Here is a 25982-nt window from a genome sequence, read left to right as displayed (position 1 = left end):
CTAACGTCGAACTGACGTGGAATACTGACATGCTGTTGTCGGGTATGGTGACCAAAACCCAATGTCTGCTCAACGTTATTATGCTAACGTCCACACAATGCTACATTCTAACATCATTAAACGTAGATATCTGGTTGATTTTAGGTTGTGTTGGTAAGTAACCAATACCCAACATCTGTGCAACGTATTATACTAACGTCGAACTGACGTAGAATACTGACATGCTGTTGTCGGATATTGTGACCAAAATCCAATGTCTGCTCAACGTTATTATGCTAACGTCCACACAATGTTACATTCTAACATCATTAAACGTAGATATCTGGTTAGTTTTAGGTTGTGTTCGTAAGTAACCAATACCCAACGTCTGTTCAATGTATTATACTAACGTCGAACTGACGTAGAATACTGACATGCTGTTGTCGGGTATTGTGACCAAAACCCAGTGGCTGCTCAACGTTAGTATGCTAACGTCCACACAATGTTACATTCTAACATCATTAAACGTAGATATCTGGCTAGTTTTAGGTTGTGTCGGTAAGTAACCAATACCAAACGTCTGTTTAACGTATCATACTAACGTAGAATACTGACATGCTGTTGTCGGATATTGTGACCAAAACCCAATGTCTGCTCAACGTTATTATGCTAACGTCCACACAATGTTACATTCTAACATCATTAAACGTAGATATCTGGTTAGTTTTAGGTTGTGTTGGTAAGTAACCAATACCCAATGTCTGTTCAACGTAATATACCAACGTCGAACTGACGTAGAATACTGACATGATGTTGTCGGATATTGTGACCAAAACCCAATGTCTGCTCAATGTTATTATGCTAACGTCTACACAATTTAACATTCTAACATCATTAAACGTTGATATCTGGTTAGTTTTAGGTTGTGTTGGTAAGTAACCAATACCCAACGTCTGTTCAACGTATTATACTAACTACGAACTGACGTAGAATACTGACATGCTGTTGTCGGGTATGGTGACCAAAACCCAGTGTCTGCTCAACGTTATTATGCTAACGTCGACACAATGTTACATTCTAACATCATTAAACGTAGATATCTGGTTAGTTTTAGGTTGAGTTGGTAAGTAACCAATACCCAACGTCTGTTCATCGTATCATACTAACATCGAACTGACGTGGAATACTGACATGCTGTTGTCGGGTATAGTGACCAAAACCCAATGTCTGCTCAACGTTATTATGCTAACGTCCACACAATGTTACATTCTAACATCATTAAACGTAGATATCTGGTTAGTTTTAGGTTGTGTTGGTAAGTAACCAATACCCAATGTTTGTTCAACGTATTATACTAACGTCGAACTGATGTAGAATACTGACTTGCTGTTGTCGGGTATTGTGACCAAAACACAATGTCTGCTAAACTTCAAGATCCCCTCAACATTCAAACCTCATTAGATGTAGATATTTTGCTGGGTTAATGTGGCTGTTACTTAAACAAAATCCAACACGGTCTGGCTGTAGAATAGGACAATAAGTATTGAGGGTTGTGACATAGAGTAATGATCTAGCATCTGCTTAACCTGCAAAAGTCCAACCAGATCAATTTGTAGCTGTTTCATCTGTGATCAACTATATTCTTTCAGATGAGCTACAGGGCCACCCCATGGCCCAGAAAAGTGTTTGTGCAGTTCTATAACCCTCAGCCTTTTCCAGATAACTGAATTTGACTTTCAGACAAATACCATCAAGTTGCTCCTGGGGCACATGCCAGCAGCCCACCTATAGTGAACCTGGGGCTGTATGTGAGACTGATTAGCTACAGGTTTCTTTGCTAGTGTGGATTTAGAGCCAAGGCAACATGGTTAAGGCCAGTTATACCTTTTCCCTTCTGCTTTAGCAGATGTTAGTTGTCGGTGATCAGCCAGCTGCATCTTAAAGGAATGCGACCGACAGTGAGGTAGGTAGACAGCCATGTCAACTCTTTATCGTCAATAATTTGCCCTTAGTTTGCTTCAGGAGACCTTCCTTAGTTCCAGAGGGCAAATTCAGTTTCAGCTTCACACAGCTTATGGCTGCTCAAATGTTTTATGTTGAGCGCTTGGGGTGGGTGGACTGTAGGGGTGTGTCTTGCTCAGGACACCTCGCCCCGTCCAGGGCCTTTGAGGCAAACCGGGGACCTTCTGATTATCTAACCAGTAACCTATGCTGCCCTAAATAATAAACCCATATGAAAAGAAATGCATCAATACATTAAAATGCATAGACTCCGGCCTACCTCAAAACCAGGGTCTTCCTTAGTTGTGACATATGGAGCAAGAGTGTGTGACTGTGACACCGTTTATCATCCACACCACTATGTACTGCTGGGTGGACGGACGGACGGACAGACAGACACTTTTTTTTGTTATCCTTTCAGCCTAAATGTCTGACTGTACCTCATACTGTTTAAATTTCTAATACAGCAATCAATCAATCAATCACAAAAAGTTAAATAATTGTTTGCCCTGATATGTAGTGGTGTAGAATAATAAAGTATCAAAAGATGGAAACACACAAGTGAATTTAAAAAATACAATACTAAGTATAGTACTTGATTAAATGTACTGCTTTTCATCATTGCTCATGTTTCATTGCTGTTGCAGTTCTTTAGTTTTGCATTATATTAATTGTTAATCAAATAAATGGTAGAAGGAAATATTTCACTTTTTGCATTTCAGCATGTGTCATACAGTATGACACATAATGTGTTACAATGCAAACTTACATTCCCACAAAAATACATTTCAAACTGGATTGTCAAGTGCCTCCTCCAATCACTGAGCAGTATAGCAATGTTCTGCTCTTTCATTGGACGACTTTTGGGCAGGACCACAGTTGTATAATACCAGACTGGGCGGGGCAAAAGTAACTGAATGCAGTGCTGCACAGTGCAGTTTGAATTGGAGGAAGAGAGACATGTGTGTTTGTGCATGCCATGGAGATGTTTATTTGAGCCTCCCAGGACTTCTAGAATCACAATCTTTTGCACAGGTGAGTTAATAATTAATTTCCTTCTAACTTCAAATGAAATATTTGACCGTTTGTTTAAAAAAAAAAGTTCTACATTCTGTTTATGACTGAGTGAGGTGATTCCTTCAGCTTCACATAGGCACGTGTTGCAAGTAAGTAACCAATACCCAACATTTGTTCAATGTATCATGCTAATGTCATATTGATGTAGAATAATTACATACTGTTGTCTGCTTAACGTCTTTATGCTAACGTCCACACAATGTTAAGTTGTAACATCATTAAATGTTGATTTTTTGTTGGTTTTAAGTTGTGTTGGTAAGTAACCAATACCCAACGTCTGTTCAACGTATTATGCTAACATCATATTGACATACAATACTGACATACTGTTGTCGGGTATTTTAACCAAAACCTAACGTCTGCTTAACGTCATTATGCTAACGTCAACACAATGTTACATTCTAACATCATTAAACGTTGAAATCTGGTTAGTTTTAAGTTGTGTTGGTAAGTAACCAATACCCAACATCTGTTCAACGTATCATGCTAACGTCGTACTGACGTCTACTGACATACTGTTGTCGGGTATCGTGACCAAAACACAACGTCTAAATAACGTTATTATGCTATTGTCTACACAATGTTAACTTCTAACATCATTAAACGTTGATTTTGTGTTGGTTTTAAGTTGTGTTGGTAAGTAACCAATACCCAACATCATGTTCCAGCCCATATTGAATGTAAATGTCCACAGACGTTTCGGAAGGCAGAGATAGCCTATCTGATGATCAGTTTTTTCTTCTCAATTACTATAGTTGTATGAATATGTATGTCCAAGCATAATCAACATATCAGCTGCCTTCCACAGCACATCATGTGATGGTACTGTAAAAGTAGCTGCCAGGTGTAGACAACTGTATGTGAACTTCTTATTTCTTTTTGATATGCATTGGTTTGTAAAGTAACATTATAAGTATCCACCTGGCTTCATGTACTGTATGTTATGCTTTGTGTGTGTGTGTGTGTGTGTGTGTGTGTGTGTGTGTGTGTGTGTGTGTGTGTGTGTGTGTGTGTGTGTGTGTGTGTGTGTGTGTGTGTGTGTGTGTGTGTGTGTCTTCAGCTTCCAAACACCTCGGTAACAACTGTGATCCAGAAATGGTGAGCCTCCACCAATCCGAAGTAAGTACACTATGAGGGCGTTAATTTGAGGGGTAATATGTACTTAAATTGGTTGGAATTTTAAAATGATATTGAATTAGATGATCTAGGTTTCCCACAGTGAAATTCCTGGAAATATTTTGAAATGAGTTATGTAGGCCTTGAAAAGGTTTGGAATCAATCAAATGTTTTGGGGAAATGTTTGGTTCTGCATTGTTTTTGGCTATTGATTTTGTTCATTAAAAACGTGTCCCAAAATATGTCTAACATTACTCCAACTTTAGACAACCTGTTACCCGTCTTCTGACTTGAGGCAGTCGGTGTGTGCCCGGAGGGCACCTAGCTAGAGCAGTGGTTCCCAAACTCTTAAGCTCAAGACCCGGGAGGCCCGGGACCCAAACTAGTGAAAATAGCAGATCTACAAGCTCTGCTATTTTCACTACTTATTAAGCATTTGTTTTTTAATTTAGGGAATTTCTTTGATTATTTTTATATTTTTATTTGATTAAATACATTATTTAAAAAATGCCAATTTGTGAATGTTTTAGAGCGGCTCATGCAGAACGTAGAGCGGCAAATGCAGAGCGGCAAATGGAGAACGTATTTCTGAACGCACCCCTAATGTATAATGGACGCCACATCTCAAAAAGAACAGATCTACAAGCTAATAATATTTTGCAGCGTGAGGCATTTGTTAGTTTATCTGTTGTTTTTGTCACGTGATGCCTTCACTCGAAAATAATTCACTTGATATACATTCTGCAACAGAGGCCCTCGTCTCTGCAATGTCTGGGAAGAATGTCTTCAATGTGGCTTTTGAAAGACTATATATACAAATGTCATTTTTGTTATTTAGGGCATAGCACATAGCCTCATTATTGCCTAATGAATAATAGCCTCATTATTGTGCTGTATGATTGCTATATAGGCCTGAAAATGGTATAAAATACTCTGGAAAGGTTTTGAAAATGAATTGGTAGAAATGTGTGGGAACCCTGATGATAGTTTTCTTTTTACACATTTAAACATAGGCACAGATAAACTAATAAACATTAGACTACAGTCAGCAGTGTAATGTAAAAGCAGTCTTATAGTGTTAATAATGAAAGGGTAGGGATGTGATGTTTCACTCAACCGAAGATTCGATATAATTCACCATACTGGGTTCACAATACAATTTCCTCTTGGGTTTTCTCTGAAGTAGTTGTGCCATGATGGCATGAGGCCATAGTGAGAGGAAGTCTATTGTCCTAACTAACTATCTTGTGTCAAGTATGAGATGCCTTTTAAATCAGTTTATCTTTTTCTTATTTTCATTCAATCAGGTAAACCGCTGTATAAATGAGGCATCATCTACAGTATATGAATAGTTTTGATGCGATAGCAGCAATAATTTCTAAAGAAGTATTTGTATAATTTATTCGTCATGTCCCTGGTGTGTAAAGACCTTAAGAGGTGTAACAATAGAATCATATCTTAGCTGTTCACTTAATATTGCATTTTTCTTCTTGTGATTTTTACCATACTCTCAGGTTGTCATGGTTGGAGACACAGGAGGTACTTCATTGGATGATGCACCCAGAAGAATGATGCCGTTCCTCATGTCACATGAATTGACACTCCAGTACAACCTTTGTTGACATCATGGCAAGAATAAGTCCCCGGGGCCTGCGTCTCTTTGACGTTGTATATGGTAAGTTAAACATTTTAATTGCCCGATGTAACTTTGCCTTGACCTTTCCTTTATCTTTCTCATTTTAAATGTTGTAGGGGGGAATAAATAATAATACCTCAAGTAGAAGCATGCCACAGCATACAGTTGCCCTATTTAGCCAACTTTATGCTGGTGCCAAAACAGCATAGTTGTTTTGGCTGGTGCCAAAACAAGTTTGCACCAGTAGCTGTAACTTTTACAAGGAGTGCTACACAAAATTATTATTGATATATGATTATTTTGATATACGTTGGCAATTATGCCTAAGTTCAAGAGTTTGGAATCACTGAAAATTAAGTAAGTACAGCCAATACATTGATGATAATAATAAAATAATAGTAATAATAACAATAATAAGGGTAATAATAATAATAATAACTTATACTTATTCTTCAACATTTCTGTTTATTAAATAATTCACCATGTCCAGCAATATCTTTATAGACCTTAGGCATTTTAGATGTTATATTCTCTAGATATCCAGGTCAAATTTCACCCCATATTTTCAGTAGAATTTGTCGTACTTTGAGACTGGTTTGTATGAAACTTCTCATGAACCTTACGGTATAGCTGTTCCTAACATAGGATTTAGATCAGGCAATTGTGAAGGCCATTCCATCAGAGACAGTACTCATATCTGCAAACTCAGTTCATTTCAAAAGCATAATTTCTCACTGATTCCAAACTTTTGAACATATATCTGTCAGTCAATAAAGATGTTTCATAATGTAAAAATCAAGCTAGAGTTATTAAAATAGCTTATTTCTGTCATTTATCTTTAGGGGAACTAAAGAAGAATGGAATCCCTCAACAAATTAAACAGAATGATGCAGAGGAGACTCTCCAAGTGATTTACGGGAGCTCGTGATAGAGCTGGAAACAGGACAGTAAGAGAGACAGGCGTTATAGTCTCTCTCTCTCTCTCTCTCTCTCTCTCTCTCTCTCTCTCTCTCTCTCTCTCTCAGCAGCCCAGGTGCTCATCCAGGCTCTTGTCATCTCCCGCCTGGACTACTGCAACTCCCTCCTTGCTGGTGCTCCGGCGTCTGCCATCAGACCTCTGGAGCTTGTTCAGAAAGCTGCGGCTCGTCTGGTGTTCAACCGCCCCAAGTTCTCCCACACAACTATCCTTCTCCATTCTCTGCACTGCTGTAGCAGCTCGCATTCAGTTTAAAACCCTGGTGCTAGCCTATAGGGCAGTGAAAGGAACAGCTCCCTCTTACCTCCGGGCTATGGTCAATGCCTACACCCCTGCCCGACCACTTCGGTCTGCCACCTTGGGGCGACTGATTGCCTCGTCACTCAAGGGTCTTCTGGTCGATCGACACGGTCACGACTTTTTTCTGTTCTGGCCCCACAGTGGTGGAATGAACTTCCCACTGATGTCAGGACAGCAGAGTCACTGCCCATCTTTCGCCGCAGGCTGAAAACCCACCTCTTCAAGAAACACTACCCTTCCTCTTTGCCTGGCCTACTTGTTGTTAACTAGTTGTACGAACTATTGCTGTATTGTTGTACTTTTATTGGATCTTGTTTAGTCGATACACTTTTCGTATTAGCTCATGCTCACTTGATTTTGCTATTTTGTCTCATCTGTTTAAGAAAGTAGGTAGCAGATATATTGCACTTTCACCTTAGCGCTAGGTATACTCTTGGTTGCTTGTTTTTACAGGAAATGCACTTAAGACTTCTGGTGATTAGTAGTTTCGTTCCCTACCTATGTTGAAGGCACTTATTGTAAGTCGCTTTGGATAAAAGCGTCTGCTAAATGACTGTAATGTAATGTAATGTATTTACATTGTTTTAAGTGATTGTATCTACAGGAGTTAAACTCCTGTGAGAGTTAAACACTTATTAGTGTTATTTCTCTGTCTTTTTGACGTTTTTGCCCTTGGTACATATGTTATAGACATGCCTCAAATAATGCACTTCATTGTTTTTATTGATTTGTATTGTTTAATTATTTTAAAGTTTCACAAATGGAATAATGTTTGGACAACAATATGACTAGTAATTTCTGTTTGTTTATACTACTTCTTCAAATTTGCCAATTACAAGTTTAAAAAATATTTAATAATGTTGTTTTATTAAACGTTGTCAAATAATATTGTCTGATATTGTATTTTCACCTTTGTAAAACTTGACACTGAAACAAGACGTAATTTGTTGTTGGTTGTCTGACGTCGTGATGATGAGACATTGACGTCAAAATGACGTCTGTAAGATGTCCTGTTCCCACCGCCCACTCAGTACGGGCACAGGACGTCATTTTAACGTTGATATCTTGTTGTGACAAGATATCAACATTAAAATGACATCCTGTGCCCACTGGGTAACTCTGGAGGTTGACGTCATGCTAACGATGGATTGACGTTTTATTCTCAACGTTGGTTTGACGTCAAACTCTGATGTTATTTAGACATAGAATTAACGTTGTGATCTAACGTCGGATACGAGTTGTATTTAAGTTGAAAATGAAAGTTTGATTGACGTCAAAACCCAACGTTGGTCTGATGTCAAACTCTGATGTTATTTAGACATAGAATTAACGTTGTGATCTAACGTCGGATACAAGTTGTATTTAAGTTAAATTGATTGACGTCTTAACCCAACGTTGGTTTGACGTCAAACTCCTGATGTTAGTTAGACATTGAATTAATGTTGGCCTATAACGTTGGATGACGGTTGTGGGTAAGTTGAAAATGAAAGTTTGATTGACGTCATAACCCGACGTTATTTTACGTCAAACTCTGATGTTAGTTAGACATTGAATTAATGTTTACCTCTAACGTTGGATGACTGTTGTGGGGTAGTTGGAAATTAAAGTTTGATTGACGTCATAACCCAACGTTGGTTTGACGTCAAACTCTGATGTTTGTTAGACATTGAATTAATGTTTATCCTCTAATGTTGGATGACTGTTGTGGGGTAGTTGAAAATGAAAGTTTGATTGACGTCATAACCCAACGTTGGTTTGACGTCAAACTCTGATGTTTGTTAGACATTGAATTAATGTTTACCTCTAACGTTGGATGACTGTTGTGGGGTAGTTGAAAATGAAAGTTTGATTGACGTCATAACCCAACGTTGGTTTGACGTCAAACTCTGATGTTTGTTAGACATTGAATTAATGTTTATCCTCTAACGTTGGATGACTGTTGTGGGGTAGTTGAAAATGAAAGTTTGATTGACGTCATAACCCAACGTTGGTTTGACGTCACTCTGATGACGGCCAGGACTTTCTGTTCGACGTCAAAGGTTCTCATATTCCTTTGCAGCTGACTGGGAGAACATGAACGTGTTTGCGAATGTTTGGTTTTAACAAATCTAAGCGTGACCTCAAGGGTCTTCCCAGGAACAGCATTGCAGGTGTCTGTCCTGTGGTGGAATTTGCAGTGTTCCTGTAGGCCAGAAGAAAGTTGGCTACCTTCTGTTGGAGCACTTCCTCCTTCCTACTTTCATGGACTGTTTGAAAGTTTGAATAAAACGTTCTGCCAACCCATTTGTGGCTGGGTGGTGAGGGGCCGACATGATATGTTTAATGCCATTGCTCTTGAGGAAACATTGGAACTCCTGCCCCATGAACAAGCTGGCATTGTCACTCACCAGTTGCAGGGGCAATCCTGCACGAGCAAAAAGCATTCGCAGGAGGTTTACTGTCTTAGCAGCAGTAGCTTTCTTAACTATAAAAAATTCGGGCCACTTTGAATGGGCGTCGACAATAATAAAAAACATGTGATCCAAAAACAGCCCAGCATAATGTGTGCAATGCCAGAGGGTGGAGGGCCATTCCCATGTGTGGACAGGTGCTGGCTGGGGTTGTCGCTCGGGCTGTTGACAACCTGTGCATGACTTGGCAAAGTCTTCAATTTGGCTATCCATGCCAGGCCACCATACATAACTTCTGGCAAGGCTTTTCATTTTAACTACACCAAGGTGTCCTTCATGCAATGATGCAAGCACTCTCGAACGTAGATTTGCAGGTACAACAACGCGGGACCCCCACATAATGCAACCTTGGCACACAGAGAATTGATGTTGTTTGGCGTACTCCAGAAGCTGGGCATCCCTGTGTGCTGGCCATCCATTAACTGTCAAATCATAGACCTTAGCTAGGACAGGGTCATTTCTTGTCTGTCTTTGTACCTGTGCGCTGGTAACAGGCAGGGGTTCTATCTGTGACATGTGTAGCACTACAGCAGGATCAGTAGCTTCTTCAGACTTCACTTGTGGAAGCCGGGACAGTCCATCAGCATTTCCATGGAGCTTAGTACTTTTATATTCAATTGTGTACATGTGTGCTCCTAAGAATAAAGCCCATCTCTGTATGCGTGCCACTGCCATGGCGGGAAGACCTTTTTGGGGACTAAAGATGGATACTACGGGCTGGTGATCGGTAATCAAAGTGAAACGTTGTCAACAGAGGTACTGATTCAACTTTTTCTTTTTTTTTTTATTGTAGTCATCGTGTGTAAAGGCAGTTTCTTATATTTATACATATACATAAGTATTCACTTTCTCTTGTACATATAGCCATACAAAAAATTGAAATGTTCATTTTGCATTGATGACCAACATTTTAATTTTTTTTAACAATCAAGAAACAAAAAAAAGACAAAAAATAAATAAAATATGGAATAAAAATAACATCTGGCAGCGGGCAGCTTGGGGGGGGGGCTTCACGTAATCACACACATTTAAGAACAAGTGCAGGGTCAACATTTACCAGGCAAAAAGGAAAGAAAAAAGAGAAGAAAAAGAAAGACACCTTAAATTTGTTTAGTCATTCAGCAGAAATCTGAGCGGGCTGGTCCCTCTCTGGAGGGGGAGCCCTTAAAGTTGACAACATAGTTAGGTCTCATGTTTCTTAGTCCGATTTTCATATTTTTATTAAGTATCGGCTTGGTAAATTATTTTACTGTATTAAAAACAGGAAGACAAAAACAAAACAAACAAAAAGGAGCAACATCTGCTATAATTAGGCTCACCAATCTCAATTTCAAATCCTAATTTAAGTAACCACAGGTCGACCATTTTCTTCTTTGTTTTGATGTCCCCCATCTCGCCCGTCTGTCATTAAGATTCCTCCTCAATGTTCTCTGTAGCTTCGGGTGGTGGTGTGTTTCTTCTGAAAGACTGCAGTTTCTCCTTGTTAGTCTAGGACCTGGCTAAGATATGTATGCACTTAATTTAGGAGAGAATATCTCAACTGTTCTTGGCTAATATGACCCCAGGGAACAACTTAGGAACTGTGACTAATTCTCTATCCGGGACGAAATACCCGAAAATGACCACGCCCTTTTTAAAATGACCATAACCGGTGCATTACTTCCAACATGGCTCTATCTGCTAAACCGTTGGAGCTACAGATTTACTGAGGTGCTCAAAATGTTCAAAATACTTAATATGTTTAGGGAAACATAGTAAAGTGTAACATTTCTAATTTGATATTTGACAGAAACAGCTAAAATGAACCGCTAAAAACGTATTACAGTCCAGTGCCATAGGGATATTTATGCGCAAATCAATTTAAGAGCACCGCATTTGTCCCATATGTAACCCAGCTAATGATTTAGCAAGGGCGCCCGAGCCAGCGACCTTCAGGGTCATCATAGTGGCCAAATCCAATATGGCTGCCACCTGACAAAGTTTTTGGCTATAAAGTTTGAACCACAGTTTGAGCTATGAATGCAAACTTGGTGTCTAAATCATGTTTTTTGACAATTAGAAACATGTTTGAATGCTTATCTTTCTGATGTAATCTATCTAGAGGACACTAATTTGATTATCACAAATATGGCCACTATGTTATGAAACAACCAATGTATCTTACGATGTCATTTTATTGAAACAAGAATGATTTAACAGTAGAACTAATTCCTATGATGATAGGCCTACAGCTACAGCTAATACAGTATGTTCAACAATGCTCAGCATAAAATGTAATACTATATAGTATTACTATTCTATACACCATTGACTAGTATGATATCATACAGTACTAGTCAAAGGTGTATAGAATCGTTTACATTTTACAATATATCACATTATGGTCTTGGTGTTACAACAGCAACAGCTTTACTGGCAAGATAGGTCCAGTAAGGTTCCCACTAGCCATGGAGTCCCAGTGCAACTTTTCTGATTCTAATTTGAACATATTGTTCAAATTCCATGCACCTTTGACTATTATGATAGTATTCACTTTATGCTGAGCATTGATGTGCATACTGTACTGGCTGTTGCTGTATCTTTTGGATTTTATAGTCATGTTATATTGTTTCGATAAAATTACATTGTTTTCTCCAGTTTGATCTTAACTCATTCCTACAACTACTGTATACACTCAATCTGGATGAAACTTTGTCACATAACATGTTTGGTATAGTGGCCATATTTGTAATAAGCAAGTCAGAGTGCTCTAGATGGATCCAATCCTAAATAGCATGAGCATTCCAATGTGTTTCTAATGCTCAAAAAGCATAAAGTAGACACCAAGTTTGCCAAAAAAAACAACCAAAGATTAAGGTAAGTGAAACACATTGTAAGACTAATATTTCTTTGAAATATGCAAAATAGAGGTCCAGCCACAGTCATAAAGATGAGCATTCCAACGTGTTTCTAGTTTTCAAAAAACATGATTTAGACACCAAGTTTGCTCATTTATAGCTCATCTGGTTCAAAAGCTTTAGCCAAAACCTTTTTCAGGTGGTGGCCATATTGGATTTGGCCACAATGATGACCCAGAGCGTTGCTGGCCAGATACCCTTGCTAAATCATTAGAGCAGGCCCTGGGTTACATCAATGTAGGTGCTTTTAGACTGATTCACACACAATTATTCCTCTAGCCCTGGACTCTAATGTTGGCAGTTTCTTTTGCGTTTTTTAGCTGTTCTGTCATAACATATCAAATTAGAAATGTTAGACTTTACTATGTTTCCCTAAACATAAGTATTCTGAACATTTTGTGCACCTCAGTAAATCTGTAGCTCCAACAGTTTAGCAGATAGAGCCATGTTGGAAGCAGTGCACCGGTTATGGTCATTTAAAAAAAAGGGCGTGGTCATTTTCGGGTATTTCGTCCCGGATAGACAATTAGTCACAGTTCCTAAGTTGTTCCCTGGGGTCATATTAGCCAGGAACAGTTGAGATATTCTCTCCTAAATTAAGTGCATACATATCTTAGCCAGGTCCTCTACTATGTAGTGTGTGGTCCTTGGGCGAGGTGGTCGTTTCTCGGTCCCACGTCGGGTGTTCTTCTGCCATGTCAGTAGTCAAATTCTCACCATTAGCGTCTCCGGGGTTTGAATCACGGTGACAGGGAAGCCTCTTCTCGCCATGTCCTGCGTCGCCTCCATCGCTGTATCATAGGTCTTGGTTCCCTCGTTGTAATGCACTCTTACGTGGGCGGGGTGGAAGGTTTTGAATTGTATCTTCTTATCTTTCAGTACCTTGCGTGCCTCCGTGTATTATCTGCACTTTTGGAGGATGCGTGGGGGGTGGTCATTATCCAAATTAATTCGATGATCTTGCCACGTGAATCCTTTCTTTTGCCACGCCGTTTGGAGCACCATTTCTTTAGTTTTGAAGCTAAGAAATTTGACCACAATGGATCTTGGTTGCGCGTCTGCCGGTGGTTTAGGGCCCAGGGAGCGATGTGATCTCTGGAGCTGTAGAGGCTCTGTGTCCGGCAGCTCCAAACAGACTTGTAGTAGTTTCTCCACACAAATTTGTTCATTGATGTGGCCTCGTCTTCCATCTCCTCCGGTATGCCAAACACCCGTACATTTTCGCGTCTCGAGCGACTTTGTTGGTCGAGTATATTAGCGTCGAATTGAGCTAATAGCTTTAGCATTTCCGACGTGACGTCCTCCGTGTTCTGGATTCTTTCCTCCGTCTTTGTGATTCGGTCCTCTGCTTCGTCCATTCTTTTGTTCGTTTTCTGTAGCTCCTCTTTAATGTCTTCAAGTTGCTTTTTGTTATCTCGCCTGAACTCCTGTATTTCTTTAAGGATTGTAGCCGCCATGCCTGTGTTCTCAATCTGAGCCGTGCCATCTTGGCTGTCGTGACCAGCGGAGCTGCTGTGGCTTCCTTCACCTTCGTCGTGTTTGTTCATATTTCTGTTGGGTTTTCTGTACGGGGTTATCCGCCCCTCTCTCGTTGTTTTATATAGACGTTTGAATAACAATTTCGCATTGTTGCAAGTGTTGACACACTATGGTGTGTCAACACTTCATTGGAGGTTATCAGTTGCTTTGCTGCTGTGAACACCTGTGCACACTCCTTGGTCCACCTCCATTTGGTGTCCTTTTGCAGCAGTGCATTCAGTGGGTGTAACAAAGTTGAGAGATTTGGAAAGAAGCAATGGTAGTAGTTAATTAAACCGAGAAATTAGATCTTGTGAAGGCCATGTTTGTCAATGTTGTGTCCACAGTACTCAATGGAGGCTTGGAAGAACTCACATTTCTTATTAGCTCTCAGGCCATACTCCTCCAGCCTTGTTAGAACAGCCTCTAGGTTTGCCAAATGAGTGGTAGTATCTGGGCCAGTCACAATAATGTCATCTAGGTATATGGTGTATGGTATTCCTTGCAACACCTGGTCCATGGCCCGCTGCCAAATCGCTGGGGCACTGGTAATGCCAAACACTAGTCTAATATACTGGTAAAGGCCCTTGTGCGTATTTATGGTCAGATATTTCTGTGAAGAACTCTTCCATTTCCATTTGTAGATAGGTCTGTGCAAGGTCAATCTTTGAGAAACGCTCACCGTGTGACAAGGATGCGAAAATATCATCTATACGTGGGAGTGGGTACTGCTCTGCATGTATTACAGGATTCAATGTCACTTTAAAATCCCCACAAATCCCTTCTTTCCCACAGGTACTATAGGGGACAGGACGAGCCTTATGAAATTTTGGCGTTGCATCGTTCTCAAGCTCAATCCGTCACTTGATTTGTTTTAGGGTACCGATGCCCTCTCTGAACACGTGTGCATGTTTATCCATTATCCGTGTCAGTTGCACGTCTGCACACAGATTTTCCTCCTTGGTGGCAATTTGCATGGCCTTTATATCATGCCAGTTCAGACGGATGTGCCTCAACCACCTTCGTCCGAATAATGGCACGCCTCCATACTTAAGTACATACAAGTCAAGGTTGCGACTTTGGCCCTCATATATCACTTTCACCTTCAGTTTTCCCTGTGGAGTGATCCGCTCACCTGTGTATGTTTTCAGTCTCACACTGGTGTGTTTCAGTTTCAGTTTAGGGAAATGCTCCTTGTAGTCTTGTAAAGATATGTAAGGATCCAGTATGCAGTTCCATTTTGAATGGCTCTCCATTAACTTAAGGTGTCAACCATATGACTTCATTGTCATCATCTTCTGTGGAGTATAAATCAAGACGGGACAAATTCTCTTCATTTGAATCCTCCGAGTCTGTCTCTGCTACTTCATGCACTTATTGACTGCTCTTTCCTGTTCTCTTCCCTTGTCTATCACTGTACCTTGATTTACACATTTTCTGTGTGTGTCCTCTTCTGTTGCACTGCCTGCAGTTAGGGCTAGGGTTAGAGTTTTTTCCACATCTGAAGCAGGGCTCTGTTCTCTCATACTCAGCGTTGGTTTGTTTGGAACTTGCACTGATCTTGCTTCATTGTGTTTGCCTTGTAACTCACTTGCATCCTTTGTTGCCGTTTCCATTGATATAGCTATTTCCAATGCACAAGCTAGAGTTAGTTTGTCTTCATTCAGGAGACGTTTCTGGATGCCTTCATTGTGCATCCCACACACAAATCTGTCTCTTAGAGCGTCCGATAGCCCCTCCCCAAACTGACAATGCTCTGTTAACCTACAGAGCTCTGCAATGTACTCCGATATGGTCTCAGACTGTGATTGATTCCTTGTGTGAAATCGAAAACGTTCTGCTATCAGCAATGGTGTCGGATTCAAATGCTTCTTTAGAACGTCTGTAATTTCAGCAAAGGTTTTGGCAGCTGGTTTGATGGGTGCAATGAGACTGCGGAGCAAGTTGTATGTTTAGCTCGGGGTGCTCCTTCCATTCCGACATCTCACCACTCCGACTAGTGGCTTCCGCGTGCGGTTGAGGTTAGGTATAGGGTTAGTCAACGTCGGAAAGGTGACATGTCGGAAAGGAGAAATGCACCCGTTTATATCCCATAACAGTTAGTAGCACAGCAGCTTGTCTGTCCTCTGCTATTTCGTTAGCCACACAATACTATTCAACTCTTTCCATGTAGGATATCCAATCTTCAGCTGTACTATCAAAACTGTTCACATGTCCCACAAGTCCAAGGCCATTTTTAAGTTTTTAAGCCACTTATTTTACCTTGATATGTTTATCAACAGCGCCGTTCATTGCACACTATCCACAGGTTTTTTTAATTTATTTTTTTATATATATATAGTCCGTTTGTTGCACGTTAAAAGTCTGTATAACTTTGTTGCCAGTTCTGCTATGTTTATCCACTTACATAAACAGCATAATAACGACTCAAACAAGGTTAGAGAGTTAATCCATTGTTTACTTATTCAGCGCGCTTGTACTACAGACAACGTCCGCCAATGATGACATAATAACCTCTCTTAAAGGAACAGGGAGCTGCCAATATAACAGTAGTGCCAAGACTCAAATACATAACAGTCGCTAAGACTCTCGTAGATACAAAAGTAAAGGTCAGACTCGATAAAATACATCTACGATAGTCTTGATAGTCACCGTGCTGAACAGTGTTGCCATGTCCGCTTATTATAAGCAAATTTGGGCGTATGTTTCTGTAAAGTTGGTTGTAAATATTGGTAGCTGTGGGGTGCAGTTTTTTGGGGCTTGTTTCTAAAGTGTAGTTGCTTATTTGGGCTTGCTTCACAATTGTTCAATTATTTTGATTCTCAAATATTTACATGTCATGGACCCCCAAATTAATGTAGGCTAATTTATCCCTATAACCCCCATCTGAAAATGTTTTGTGCCAGCTGGAGCCCCTTACCAGATTTGTGTTGATAGAATGTGTAAAACATCTTCCAAATATTCCACATTTTATTTCAATTTTTTTGACAATAGCAGATCTACAAGCTCACAACGCATCGCATCACAAAGCGCTGTGAGCTTGTAGATTGGATTGTAGATCGGCTATCTCCAATGTATACAGTATATCATTTCAATGTATACAGTATATATAGGTTTACTGTTCTCATATGACATATGGTTTACAGTTCTTTTGGGTTTATTTTCATAGACCTGGTTGCTTATTTCTCTCACAAAATCTGGCAACCGCTGCAGGAGTTAACTTCTCGTCCAAACTTGGATGTCGGCCGCATTGGCTTGACACTGACAGAGAACTTGAACATCATTCTGATCTGTCTGGAAGCGAGTCCCACTATTGCACGATGGATCAGCTGAACGTAATGTGTAATGTTTACAAGGTTTAACCCCACCAGCAAATAATAGACTAATAACATGGAAAGGATATTTTATAAGCCTTTTCTACTGAACATTGCTCACGTTTACCGAGGTAAATAGATGATGTTGAAATCCAGGGCATACAAGTGGAACGCTGCTATCCGATTATGGACCAGAGTTTATTGATTACTTATTGATTAAATTAGTAATTTTGAATTAATATATCACTGTCCTATCGGAATGGAGAATGGATCTTCTGGACACAGCTTTCATAAACTAGTTTTCTCATCATATGGTAAGATGTATTAGGCTGCTGTATGTGGTGTTCATGTGATCAATATACAGTAGCCTAGCCTACAGTATTATGAATTAATACCGCAGAGCGGACACTGGGGGTGCGTCTGTGCCTCTGCAGTGACATTATGGCCTCACAGCCGATTTTCATTATTACGTGACACTTTAGCTGAGATGGCCCGCTTGGCCGACACTGGCAAACAGGCTGAGGGACCTAATAATGCAGCTCTAAATGCAACTGATAGCCTAGAAAATGAATATGTAACCCCTACAGTCAAAATAGCCAGTATCGGCGTGCAACAGACCTGCCAATCGGGCTCGGCCCTATTGGCATGACTGGTAACACGTCGGACTGGCAGCATGCCCATGGTAACAACAGTTTCATCCTCTGATGGTGACTGCCTGGCATTCCTACGAGACATTATAGTACTAGTAGGTCTAGTATGAGATCACAGACCTGGTAGCTGGCTTCTGCTGGTGACCGGCCTGGTGGTAACGGGCTGCTGCTGATGACCGGCCTGGTGGTAGCTGGCTGCTGCTGATGACCGGCCTGCTGGTAACAAGACAGAGAGATACACTGACTGTGATTAGGTGTTAGAAATGACCATGAATACAGTGTCTACTCACAAGCAAACACAACACATTTTCCAATGTGGATCTACAGTACTGCTGTTTGGCTTCTCTCACGAATGGATCTTCAAAATGTGTCCTTTTCAAAAGTATTTGGTAAGATGCCTCATTATCTATTCTATATTGTAACATCTTCTCAAACTAGCCTAGGAGCAATTCTAACCCACTAATCATAAACAAGGCAAGGTACATGTTTGAGGCTCTAGATGTTATTTTCTGTTATCACATCACATCACATTGTAAGTGTTTATAAAATACCAATTCTTTCAAACCATGAGTTTAGGCAGGCATAGACTGTATTATAGATACTATTTGTTTTAGATCCTTAGATTACAATCCTTAGATTATAATGTATTATATATAGGTTGGTTTAAATGGTTGAAATAGTTCTGGTGGTTTAACCAAATGAACCCTAGTGTACCTATTCTGGGCAAACAATCCACGGAAATAGCAGCTCTACAAGCTCACAATGCATCACAACACAGCATGTTGTAGAGCGGCTATTTTGGGTGTAGAGATTTGTGTGTGTGGGGCAGGGGCACTTTTTTTTCCCTTGTAGGACTTTACAAGTGCTACAAGATATTTATTGATTTGTTTTGTTATGTGTAAGTAGGCAATTATGATATCCTCTCACATACAGTTCAAAAGCTTGGAATCAATATAATGTTCTTCACCGAGGTACAATTAATTGGATCAAGAAGTACAGACAAGACATTGATTTGAAAGATAAGAAAGAAAACCACAAAAATAACAGCTCTATTCTTCAAACTTTCTGTTAATCAAATAATCCTCCATGTGCTACAATGACCGCTTTACAGACGTTTTGCAGCTGACAGGTCAAACCAGGAAAACATTCAGTGAAGTAGCAGATCTACAAGCTCACAATGCACAACGGTGTGTTGTGAGCTTGCTTGTAGATCGCCAATTTCTGACTAAGAGATTTTGTGTTGAAGGGGAAAAAGGAGGGGCCCAAGTATAGACCCCTGGGGGATACCGGTCAACAAAGTATTATATGGTTTAAGTTTAAAGTTTAACATTTGGATATTGTTTTTCTTGCAGATGCCCAATGATTGTTTTGTCCAGGCTAAAGTCGGCTCAGATGAGATCAGCTTGAAAAAGTACATTTGTTATTTTGTTTTAGTTTTTTCAATGACAGTACATGCACATGCAAGTCTATACTGTCATAACATTTTAACCTGTTGATATGCATCATTATTAAATGCTATAACCTGGTATCAGTAATTCTGCCTAGTGCTACTTTAAAGTTTGAGTGATGATCATCTCATAACGTATATTGACATATAAGTAGTTCAATGTGTTTTGTGTGTATCTACAGACATCAGGCAGGGGTGAGAGTGGCTTAAAGTCCTTGGAACTAAACCTCAACCTTCACCTCCTCATATCGTTCAAAGTTCAAGTAGCGCACAAATTCAAAAAACTTGAGTATTGTTCAGAGTTCAAGTAGCATCACAGAAATAAGCATGTAGCCTCACCTCTGTCTAATTCATTATTAAACTATGATAATAATATAATACCCTACTGTACATACTTAGATGTTTTATAGCAGTTTTTTGGCCTTTTTCTTTACCCAACTGTTGTTTCAAAGTGCAACAACCTAAATCAAAATATTAGATGTTTCAGATTACAAAAGCAATAAACAGTCTTTCATATCTCAAAGTTTGAGTGGAGGACCAATATATCATGATGTAATGTGTATGACATTAAAGTAATTACATGTGCTGTGTGTGTTTCTACAGACTACAGGTTAATAGTGTGAACAGACCATACAGTTGAATCAGCTTATTGAAGACATCTATTCATAGTGTCAGCTCACCTTCAACTTTAGTTCTACTTGTTGATGTTGAACTTGAACTTGGTGGGTCAGCGTCTGTAGCTCCATGCTGGTCTGATGTTACAACTATTGAGTCAGAAAAGACAACATACTTATATAAGAAACCTGCTATTACTTGGCAGTAATTAACCTGATATCACATTGATTACATTAGTGTTTAGTAAGGTAATTAAGTGTTATTGCAGCAGGAAAGATAACCAGCCACTAAAATGACTACAAAGTCTCAAACGACTATATTAATGTCTGGTGTTCTTCTAACAATTGGAATGAAAATACAGTATATTGAAACACAAGAAGAATGTACTTGTGTTGGTCAAGCGAGTACATAAGTATACATGTTTCCAGAAAGTTGGAAATGTCATTTTGATCCTGATTAAAACTTTATATTTGATTGTACCTTTTGATATGTCCGTAAACCTGTCCAGTAGATCATTCCTGTGGATCTTCTTCAGGACATTCACCATGATGTGATGTGCATGACTGGGGTAGGTCCACACGATCAGACCAGCGATGGGCCTCCTGTCAATCTTCTCCAGAAGGACCTGTGGGATTGGAACGAGGCCTTCAAGGTTTTCAGGGTGTTGCAAATGAACTTTGAAATTCTCGAACTCCTTGGCTGTCAGCTTCTTCAGAGTTTTCAAGATGTGTTCCTCATGTAAATCCGTGTTTGGTTCCTGGTACAAACAGAGGATGTTAACATCTCAGCTTCATTCTCTAAAGCTTTGTTCACAATTGTACAATAATTATCTAGTCGCTTGAATGGCTTCACTTTGGTGGCTGGGTGTTGTGATGGGACAAAAGAGTTCATACATGTGTTCAAATAAACGCCTCCTCATGCAGGCTGTCAATCACTAAACATAGTATGTAAACATCACAGAGTTCTAGTTTTTAAAAGAGACACACCATGAATTAAAAAAAAAAATTGATATTTAATATCTTATGGTGTATGTCCCTCAAACCATTTTCAAAAGGTTTGAGCCTAAATCAATACTCAGATATACTCATCCCAAGTCAATTCTCTCAGGCTTATAAAGCACTTTCAGCTGCAATACCAAAACGTCCCGTTGGGCAGAGGGGTGCTACTGAGCAATTCTGTCTGTCAAAATACATGGGCAGAAAGTTTTGTGATGTAAGCAAACTTGCCATTCTGAGAATGGCCTGTTCAGACACGCCCATTCTGAAAATCTCTGAAATGAGAATGAATGACTGAATGTTAAAAAAAAAAAAAAAATTGGGGTACAAGAGACACTGGGGAGCCAAAAAAATACCCCCCCCCCCAAAAAAAAAAGTGAAATTCATGGTTTGTCTCCTTTAATCCAGCAGTTGTATGTGTGAGAATAGTAAAGATTGAGAAACTACATGTTCTATCATGACTAGATAAATCAATAATGTAACCAAGCTGTAAAAACATGACTGAGGCGAGTGATTAGCGTGCGTGCGTGGGTGCGTGCGTGGGTGGGTGCGTGCGTGGGTGCGTGCGTGTGTCCGACTAAGGAGTGGAATTATTTGTATCCAATGTATTCATTATAGTGGAGCAAGACAATGTCCTTCTCCCCGTGTGTGGTACTGATGGATACATGTAGCTTTTGTATCGCCAGGTGTGATGATAATTGAATGGTTCTCCCTCATCTCATCCACTGATGTTTAGTTAAAACTAAACAGTCACACACTGGGCCTTGATGTTACAACGTGTGTTATCCATGTCTTTCTAGGTTTATGCTGCAGGTCTCTTATATTTGAGTAATCCTCAGGGAATGTGTGTCTCTGTCAAAGATACAATTTGACAATGACGGATAGCTGGTACTAGAAGGCACTAGAAGCCTTAGTGCTTTTCTAAATAAGCTTTCATGGAAACTTTTTTGGTTTCATTGGGGCATAGAAGCTATGCATGGCATAGAACTCGAGATTAAGTACGTTGCTCATGGGCAGAGTGGCAGTTCCAAAGTCCCAGTGCCATCAAAACAATCAACAACTTGTAACTAAATCCAACTCATTGCTCTGTACCATGCACTTTTATAGTGCAAGGAATTCAGCAAGACAGCCTGATTGCATTGCTAAGGCTATGAAACACTTAAACCCTATGTGTACTTTGTTGACCAGAGTCCCCCAGTGGTCTATACTAAATCCCTTCCTTTCCCCCTTTCTATACCTTTGTTCCCCTCTACCCCAAATCTCTGCCAATCTACGCTATTTTCACCGAATTTTCATCCCAGAATAGGGGTGGTAGTCTTCCTATAGTTAAGGTTTCCTCAGAGCTTGATCACAAAACCCTTGCCCACATGGTTGAAGTACTAAACATACTTGTGCCCATCTGACTGTGCCCCGGTTTTAAAATGAGCTGTGGTCGGTCAGTCGTTGACCTATTGCTATATAGAGTGGTAAACATACCATGTGTTGTGTGTCTGTGACTCTCTTTCCCCGTCCGGGATGGCAGTTCCCCATCTTTATGTCTTCTTTGTTGCTTCTTCTATTGACAAGTGACAACAAAGTTAACAACTACAGTGCCATTCATGCTGACTATGTTTATATAAAGTATACTGCATGTCTGTGGTATAAATTTCATGGATTATTATTATTATTATTATTATTATTATTGTTTGGACCGCACCCTTCAGTTTTATTTTTACAATCGCATTAACACAATGTTTCAGTGCATTTATAGACCATCATTCTTATGATTATAATCATATTAACTCGCACCATGAGCACAATAGAGAGATATATATATTATATATGGTTAAATGAGAGATTGAGATGATCAGAGTATCTTCTATAAAATAACACATAACATAAAGTTGCATGGATTGCATGCAGAACTCACTAAGTCAAAATGTGTGTAAACTCCTCATCAATGGACAGCAAAGATCTCCTCACACCAAACAACCTTTAAGAGAGAGATGATCATGATAAATAAGTTAAATGATCACAGTAATGGAATGTTTAATGTAAAACAATGTAGAAGATAGTTTTATATTCTTACTGAGTGGAAAATGCTGCATGGCTCTGAAACCCCTTAGTAGCAACATCCTGAGAGAGAGAGAGAGAGAGAGAGAGAGAGAGAGAGAGAGAGAGAGAGAGAGAGAGAGAGAGAGAGAGAGAGAATCTTAATATTAACCACTTGAATGAATTCATTGGGTGTAAATGGAGCACCTGTGTGCAAGGAGACCAGGGTTTTTGGTCTGCCCTCAGCGCTCCACTTCCGGGGTGCGCTTATGTTTTCATTCCCACTAACAATATTTCTCCACAGAACACTAACACCACTTCTCCGAGAGAACATGGATGGTTTTGGTTATAAGCCCACTTGTTTCTATGATGAAAAAGCTAGTTAAAATGTGAATATCTTTCCGTGGTTTTGTCTGCTCCAAGGACGCTATTGTTAAATGAGTTTAGGTTTGTTTTCAGTGGGAAGCGAGAGCAGACAGTAAATCCCGGCCACTACATTTGATTGGGTAAAGCGTGGCCTGCTTCCTGATTAGGGATGGAGCTCGTTAATTTTTATTGATAATGAGCACCTTATCGAGCCTGCTTATCGAACCGAGCTTTTATCGAGCCCACTGTCGATCTTTTTCTATTATTAAGAAAAAAGACGTGAGGCGAAAAATTCTGAACAGATCCGGTATCTTTTTTTATTGGCCAGTTGTGACAGTGAGTTTGTGGCTGACCACTATCTAAAATTAAATGAAGATGACAAAAGTAAAAGATATTTTTGCCTATCATTAAAACAACCATTCATATAATGTGCAATAAGTGTTAAATGGCTTTATATTATGAATAGTACTGTAACAATTACTATAAAATCTCCATGTCTCTTCAACTTTTTATAAACAAAAAATGCATAGTTATTTTTTCTATTCTTTTTTCTTTGTTTTAACCAAAATATATCACTTGCACTACATTTTACTAGGGCCTTCAAATACAGTACTATCTAACAGATAGAAGGCAAGTGACCTTTTTACTTTTGGAAAATAATATTGAAGAAACGGTCAATGTGTGTACTGTCACTTTAAAAGCGCAATGTATACTTCATCGTACGACGGTGTCACGCACCAAACATGGCCGATCTCCAAGCTCACACTGCGTCTGTTCGCACCACGTTGTGAGCTTGTAGATCTGCCATTTTCGGCAACGATAGACTGAGGGACGGACACGCTCCGGGCAGCGCTGTTTGGCACAACTTGCAGCTATCAATACACTTTTAGACCAACATGTTTGTGCCAGCGTGGGTGATTAGATTTATTTCTTGATTGCCTATTGTTGTGATAGTTTAGACCAGTGGTTCTCAACCTGGGGGTCGCGACCTCCAGGGGGGTCGCCAAATAATTTTGGGGGGTCGCCAGATTTTTTGGTGAATTTGAAAAAAAAAAAAAAAAGGGTCTCGATAAATTCATGCCCGGGTATATAATGGACCCGGTTTTCGAGCTCCATCCCTATTCCTGATCTGAAGGCACGCCCACTTGTAGGTCGGTGCGTATACACGTTATGACGAACCCCCCCAACATATTCAAGCGGAGAGCAGAATCTGTTCTTGAGAGATTATTATTATTATTACAAGGAGGAAGAATGTTTTTCCATAAAGTGTACAGAAAGTGTTAAAGTGATGTGTTGAAGTGAGACACATCCACCAGTTCATTAAGTATACATGCTTTTCTACTCCTGACCAATTGTCAAGTTGGCGTCCACAATGGCTGACGGGAGCTTAGCATGCTTATAAGCGGGGAGGGAATATGTAAAAAAGTCAACAATTGTTCACTTGGTGACAAGTTTTAGATTTTTGGCATGCTGTGGGGCTTAAAGTTTGCAATGAATCCAATATTAGATATAATATAGATAGATAGAAGGGTATTTTTAATGGATTCTGTTACTATTGGGTATGCTAAATAACATACTAAAGCATTTGGAAAATCTAACTCCTGTATAGGCATCATTTTCAAGATGGCGGGAGCTTAAAATGCCAGGAGCTTAAAATGGGAGCTGGGAGGGAATATGTGCCTTCTTGAAAATAATACCTTTCCAGAAGTTCGATTTTCCTATTTTCTTTGTATCAGAATCAGAATCAGGTTTATTGTCACATCACAGGTTTACAAGGTAAAAAAGTGGGTGAAATTTGTTTTTGTACAACACTCCCATCGCAACGTTAAATTCCGTAGAAAGAAGAATGGGGAGAGAGAAAAAGAAGAGGGGTAGGGGTTTAAGTGGGAAGGAGATCAACAGAGAACAATAGAAGGCCAAAAACAAGTTATCTACATATTTACAAAGTACCTAAGATAAGAGACAAACTAAGGTGCCTGAGCATAGCAGCAATGTATGTATACTGTGCATGATGTACTTATAGACGCTAAGGTGCTTAGAGAGAAAAAGAGCGCAAAAAAAAAAAAAAAAAAAAAGTATGTTATTTAGCATACCCAATAGTAACAGAATCCATCGGAAAAAAATCTTCTAACGATTATTTGATTTGATTGACAAGCTACACAACCAATAGCATTCATTCCCCGGCCCTGATCTTGATTGACACGCTACTCAACCAATATTGGTCTGGTTGCATTGCGCAGGGTATGAGGCGATATAGAAAGATGGCAGATTTGAAATTCCTGAACAATCGGCTTACTTTACGCTCTGTAGAAAACAGCTTTTAGTAGGACTGCTAACCACAAAAAATGGCCAAATCGTTACGCGGCGGATAAAAGCATGACATTTGATACAGATGTCCCTTGGGTCATCCTAAAACATCCTAGAAGGGGTGCCCAAAAAAAATCTTAAATAGGAAATGAGTTATGGACAAAATTCAAAATGGCCACCTAAACTGTTGACCGTTGACTCAAAAGACACCAAAATAATCTCCAAAAAGCATAAGATTTGGCACATATGTCCCTTGGGTCATCCTAAGACATCCTAGAAGGGGTGCCCAAAGGAATCTGAAACGCGA

The 25982-nt window shown here is 39.7% G+C and overlaps 1 protein-coding gene across 1 annotated transcript in view; it reads right to left on the bottom strand.

Moving 5' to 3' along the window:
• LOC311041310 (NACHT, LRR and PYD domains-containing protein 3-like) overlaps positions 1-22528 on the bottom strand; it is a gene marked incomplete at its 3' end in the record, with an annotated part of 35888 nt that extends 13360 nt beyond the window's left edge. The window contains exons 1-3 of the mRNA XM_084086212.1: positions 22448-22528; positions 20457-20733; positions 20042-20125 (exon numbers count right to left, since the gene is read on the bottom strand). Of these exons, the coding sequence (XP_083942338.1) occupies positions 20042-20125; positions 20457-20733; positions 22448-22501 (415 nt within the window). The 5' untranslated portion in view covers positions 22502-22528. The remainder of the gene's footprint in view (positions 1-20041; positions 20126-20456; positions 20734-22447) is intronic.
• Between the last annotated feature and the right edge of the window lie 3454 nt (positions 22529-25982).

This window comes from Gymnoscopelus microlampas (genome assembly GCF_963454915.1).
Source record: "Gymnoscopelus microlampas genome assembly, contig: SCAFFOLD_26, whole genome shotgun sequence".
NCBI lineage: Eukaryota > Metazoa > Chordata > Actinopteri > Myctophiformes > Myctophidae > Gymnoscopelus > Gymnoscopelus microlampas.
Note: the sequence above shows the minus strand (reverse complement) of the source record. Positions and strands in the feature narration are given on the sequence as shown.